Source organism: Colobus angolensis, unplaced genomic scaffold (genome assembly GCF_000951035.1).
Source record: "Colobus angolensis palliatus isolate OR3802 unplaced genomic scaffold, Cang.pa_1.0 Scaffold250, whole genome shotgun sequence".
NCBI lineage: Eukaryota > Metazoa > Chordata > Mammalia > Primates > Cercopithecidae > Colobus > Colobus angolensis.
Genome location: NW_012115711.1, coordinates 1,151,915 through 1,157,798, shown reverse-complemented (window position 1 = coordinate 1,157,798; position 5,884 = coordinate 1,151,915). Strand labels below are relative to the sequence as shown.

Here is a 5,884-nt window from a genome sequence, read left to right as displayed (position 1 = left end):
TGAGCCACCGCACCCGGCCTCCTTTATATCTTAATAATTCAGTTGTAGTTCTTAACTACAGGTTTGTCTTAAAACTTTGTCTTAAAAACAATGTCTTAAATAATTTGTATAGTTATCAAAATCAGGAAGTTAACATTGATATACTAGTACCTTATCTACAGATCTGATTCAATATTCTCCAGTTGTGCAACTTATATTTCTAGTGTTACTTTTCTACATTGAAATTTATTATTGGGAAATATTGGTTAAACCAATCATGCTTTGAGAATATTGTTTGTGCTACTGGGTTTTTGTTTCTTTCTTTTTCTTTTTTTTTTTTTGCCAAATTATCTTTCTGGTGTTTATCCAGGCAAAACACAATTAGGAAATAAATGTTCTTCCAAAAGATAATCACATAACATATAATCTTCCAGAAGTCCTTGGGCTTTGATTGCAGGTGTGGGAAGGAACACTCTGTAAATGGCATTTGAAGGCAAATTCAATTTTCTTCTCATCAGTAATGTGGCCTTAAATTCTCCTAAGGCTACTAGTATTGATCTATTCATCTGTAGAGGCCATTTTTTATTTGGCATTGTGTCTAAAATAGGAACACTTGGTGTACATTTGTCTTAACTTGAACAATTTTGTTTGAAATGCCCTTTCCAATTTGTTTTTGTCAAGTTTATAGAAACTTAAAAGTACAAAAAAAGTGACCTTTTGAAGTGTTCCAAATCCACATAAAAATGATTCTTGGATGGGTTTGGGCAAGAAATCTGGCATATTGCCATCATTTTGGAGCATGGGAGAAATAATAGCCCTTTGGAGTACCCATTAAGGACTTTTCTGGAAACCCTTGGTATTTTTGTCACTTGAACCTCTTTTTGTTTCAGGGTGAAAAGATCTTCTACCTGATTCGCCCAACAAATGCCAATCTGACTCTCTTTGAGTGCTGGAGCAGTTCCTCTAATCAGAATGAGATGTTCTTTGGGGACCAGGTGGACAAGTGCTACAAGTGTTCCGTGAAGCAAGGACAGACACTTTTCATTCCAACAGGTCTTCCCTTGGGTGCCTCTGGGAGGGTTCAGGGAGGGTGGAAAGAAGAAGGGAACTTTTGGCCCCACAGCATATTAATCTGATTATGTGGGATGTCTTTCTCATATCAGCCAAAGGCGCAGAACTGGGCCTCAAGAAATTTCATGTGGTAGTCAGTAAGCAGCATGGTCACCTGGGGAGGCTGAAAGTGGGGAATGTCCAGGAGGAGGCTGATGGACTTCTTTGTCCTGGGTTGATGTCATCTTGGTGAAGATAGAGAACATGACTCTAAGCCCCGTAACTCTAGGGGCAGTGCCTGGGAGGCTGGCATTCTAGGCTCTAAGTCAGAATGACTTGTGGTGGGGATGGGGCTTTTTTTCCTAAACAGTATGTACCTGGGCTTCACTCTCAGAATTATGAATTCTTAGGTCTTGGGTGGGATTTGAGTATATTTATTGTGAAAAAATCCCCCAGTTGTCTCAATTTGGAGAGAGAGGACATCTTTACTTGATTGGGTCTTGTATGAATACATTGTATCTCTCCACTTATTTAGATTTTCTTTCATTTCTTTAATCAGAATTAGTGTTAAATTTTCTTAAAATGTATAGTAAAATTCTCTAGTGCAATCACATATGCCTGGAGATTTGTTTTCTTGGGAAGTTTTAAATTAACATTCAATTTAAAAAATCTTCGTAAGGCTATTCAGATTTTGTATATCATGTTAAATAAGTTGCGATCATCAGCTTTTCAAGGAATTGGTCTATTTAATCTAAATTGTCAAATGTATGTGTGGAGTTGTTCATAGTGTTTTCCTTTTTTTTTGAGATGGAGTTTCACTCTTGTCGCCCAGGCTGGAGTGCAGTGACGCGATCTCATCTGCCTGTGACCTCTGCCTCCCAGGCTCAAGAGATTCTCCTGCCTGAGCCTCCTGAGTAGCTGGGATTACAGGCTTGCACTACCATGCCCAGCTAATTTTTTTGTTTTTAGTAGAGATGGGGTTTCACCATGTTGGCCATGGCTGGTCTTGAACTTCTGACCTCAGGTGATCCAACCCCCCCCCAGTCTCCCAAAGTGCTGGGATTATAGGCATGAGCCACTGCACCCAGCCATATAGTATTTTCTTATTACCCTTTTGATGTCTTCCAAGTCTCTAGTGGTATTCTTTGTATCATTCCTGACGTTAGTTATTTGTGCTTTCTCTTTTATTTGTGTCAGTCTTCTAGAGATTGGTCAATTTTTATTGATCTTTCCAGAGAGCCACTTTTTTTTTTTTTTTTTTAAGACAGAGTCTTACTCTGTCACCCAGGCTGAAGTAGTGGTGCGATCCCGATCCCGGCTCACTGCAACCTCTGCCTCCCAGGTTCAGGTGATTCTCTTGCCTCAGCCTCCTGAGTAGCTGGGATTACAGGCGCCGGCTGCCGCGCCTGGCTAATTTTTGTGTTTTTGGTAGAGGCGCAGTTTCACCATGTTGGCCAGGATGGTCTTGATCTCCTGACCTCATGATCTGCCTGCCTCGACCTCCCAAAGTGCTGGGATTACAGGGGTGAGCCACCACACCTGGCCCACTTTTTGTTTTACTGATTTTTCTCTGTTGTCTTTTTGTTTTCAGTTGTATTGATTTCTGCTTTTATCTCTATTTTTCCTTCCCTCTGCTTGCTTTTGGTTTATTTTGCTCTTTTTGTAGTCTTGAGATGAGAGCTTAGTTTATTGATTTCAGGCTTTCCCTAAATTTCTCTCAGCATTGATGTGGGTGTGTCACACAAATATTGATATGTTGTATTTTCATTAAGTTAAATGAGCTTTTGGAAAATTAAGATACATCTTATATATTGTAAAATTTACCATTTTAAAGGGTACAATTCAGTTCTTTATATATTTACAAGGTTGTACATCACTGCTATCTAATACCAGAGAATGTTCATTATTTTATTTATTTATTTTTTGAGATGGAGTCACTCTTTTGTCCAGGCTGGAGTGCAGTGGCATGATCTCGGCTTACTGCAACCTCTGCCTCCCGGGTTCAAGTGATTCTCCTGCCTCAGCGTCCCGAGTAGCTGGGACTACAGGCTTGTGCCACCACGCCCAGCTAATTTTTGCGTTTTTAATAGCAATGGGATTTCACCATGTTGGCCAAGCTGGTCTTGAACTCCTGACCTCAGGTGATCCACCCGCCTCGGCCTCCCAAAGTGTTGGGATTACAGGCGTGAGCCACTGCGCCTGGCCCAAATGTTCATTGTTTTAAAAAGAAACCCTATTCTCATTAGCAGTCACTCTTTATTCATTTGTCCGCCAGCCTTTGACAACCCATTTTTAACTTCATTTGTATATGGATTTCCCCTTCTGAATATTTCATATAAATGGAATGTTATAATATGTTGTCTTTTGTGTCTAGCTTCTTTCACTCATAATGTTTTCAAGAATCATCCATGTTATAGCATTTATCAGTATGTCCAGGCTGGAGTGCAGTGGCATGATCTTGGCTCTCTGCAACCTCTACCTCGCAAGCTGAAGCGATTCTCCTGCCTCAGACTCCCGAATAGCTGGGATTACAGGCACCTGCTGAAGGGGTGGCCTGCCCCTCCACACCTGTGGGTGCTTCTCGTTAGGTGGAACGAGAGACTTGAGAAAAGAAATAAGACACAGAGACAAAGTATAGAGAAAGAAAAGCGGGGCCCAGGGGACCGGCGCGCAGCTTACAGAGGACCTACGCCGGCACCGGCCTCTGAGTTCCCTTAGTATTTATTGATAATTATCTTTACCATCAAAAAGATAAGGGAGTAGCTGGACAATAGGATCATTGTAGGGAGGAAATCAGTAAGACATATGAACAAAAATCCTTGTAACATGAATAAGTTTAAAGGAAAATGCTGTGCCTTGAGATGCATATGCAAACATCTCCATAAACCTTTTTAGCAGCATTGCTCCAGCAAGTCCCACCTTATTCCTAAAGGCCGTTTTCTCCTTACTCAGTAAACAAAGCACACAATGGGTTTTACCCGGAGATGTTCCATTGCCCAGGGAGGGGCAGGATTTTTAACCAGCAAGCTGCCTTCAGGTACTTGTTTAACAAAGACACATCCTGCACAGCCCAATATCCATTAAACTTTGAGTCACCACAGCACATGTCTCTTGCGAGGACAAAGTTGGGGGTAGGGTCACAGATTAACAGCATTTCAAATACAGAGCCAAATGGAGTCTCTTATGTCTACTTCCTTCTATATAGACACAGTAACAGGCTGATGTCTTTCTTTTCCCCACACCTGCCACCACTGCCTGGGTAATTTTTGTATTTTTAGTAGAGATGGGGTTTCACCATATTGGCCAGGTTGGTCTCGAACTCCTGACTTCAGGTGATCCACCCACCTAGGCCTGCCAAAGTGCTGGTATTACAGGTGTGAGCCACTCCCGCTCCCCAGCCAGCACTTCTGTTTTTTTCTTTGAGACGGAGTATCGCGTATCACTCTGTTGCCAGGCTGGAGTGCAGTGGCGCGATCTCCACTCACTGCAACCTCTGCCTCCCGGGTTCAAGCGATTCTCTTGCCTCAGCCTCCCAAGTAGCCAGGACTACAGGCACGCGCCACCATGCACAGCTAATTTTTGTATTTTTAGTAGAGACAGGGTTTTACCATGTACAGGCCAGGATGGTCTCGATCTGCTGACCACGTGATCTGTCCGCCTCAGCCTCCCAAAATGCTGGAATTACAGGTGTGAGCCACTGCACTGGCCACTTCATTCTTTTTAACAGCTGAGTAGTATTCTGTGGTGTGGATATGCCACATTTTGTTTGTCCATTAGTCAGTTGATAGACATTTGAGTTGTTTGCACTTTTTGGCTGTTATGAATAGTGTTGCTATGAACATTCATGTATGAGTTATTGTGCGAGCATGTGTTTTCATTTTTTCTTGGGTATATATCGAGGAGGGGAATTGCTGAGTCATATAGTAACTCTGTGTTTAACTTTTTGAGAAACTGACAAACTTTTCAAAGCAGCTGCATGCACCATTTTATATTCTCAACAGTAATGTGTGAGAATTTCAGTTTCTTCACATCTTCCTCCAGTGCTTATTGCTGTCTCTTTATGATTGTAGCCATCCTAATGGGTGTAGAGTGGTATCTCATTGAGGTTTTGATTTCTGTTTTCTGGATGACCTTTGATGTTGAACATCTTTCTACATGTTCATTGGGCACTTGTATAGATTTTTTTTTTGAGAAATAGCTATTTAAATCTTTTGCCTATTCTTTAATTAGATTGTCTTTTCATTGTTGAGTTATAAGAATTTATATACTTTGGATACTAGACTTTTACCAGATATATGATTTGCAAACATTTTCTCTCATTCTTGGGGCTGTCTTGTCACTTTTGATAGTGTCCTATGAAGGACAAAAGTTACAAATTTTGATGTCCAATTTATTTTTTTCTTTATTTGCTTATGCTTTTGGTGTCTAAGAGACTTGCTTAATTCAAGTTCATGAAGATTTATGCCTAAGTTTTCTTCTAAGCATTTTATAGTTTTAGTTCTTACATTTAGATCTTTCATCCATTTTTTAATTTTTGTATATGGTATGAGGTAAGGGTCCAATTTCTTTGTTTTGTATGTAGTTATCTAGTTGTCCCAGAACCTTTTGAAAAGACTGTTTCTTTCCCCATTGAATTGTCTTGACACCTGTGTCAAAAATCTGTTGACCAAAGATGGGGGTTTATTTCTGGTCCTTGAATTCTGTTCTATCAATCCTTCTAACAGTGTTATGCCATCTCGATTATTTTTTTTTTATTTTATTTTTTTTTGAGACGGAGTCTCGCTCTGTCGCCCAGGCTGGAGTGCAGTGGCCGGATCTCAGCTCACTGCAAGCTCCGCCTCCCAGGTTTACGCCA

General features: G+C 40.9%; 1 protein-coding gene across 1 annotated transcript in view; it reads left to right on the top strand.

The window, feature by feature from the left end:
* PHF8 (PHD finger protein 8) overlaps window positions 1–5,884 on the top strand; it is a 114,388-nt gene that overhangs the window by 35,030 nt on the left and 73,474 nt on the right. The window contains exon 7 of the mRNA XM_011946592.1: window positions 870–1,032. Within this exon, the coding sequence (XP_011801982.1) occupies window positions 870–1,032 (163 nt within the window). The remainder of the gene's footprint in view (window positions 1–869; window positions 1,033–5,884) is intronic.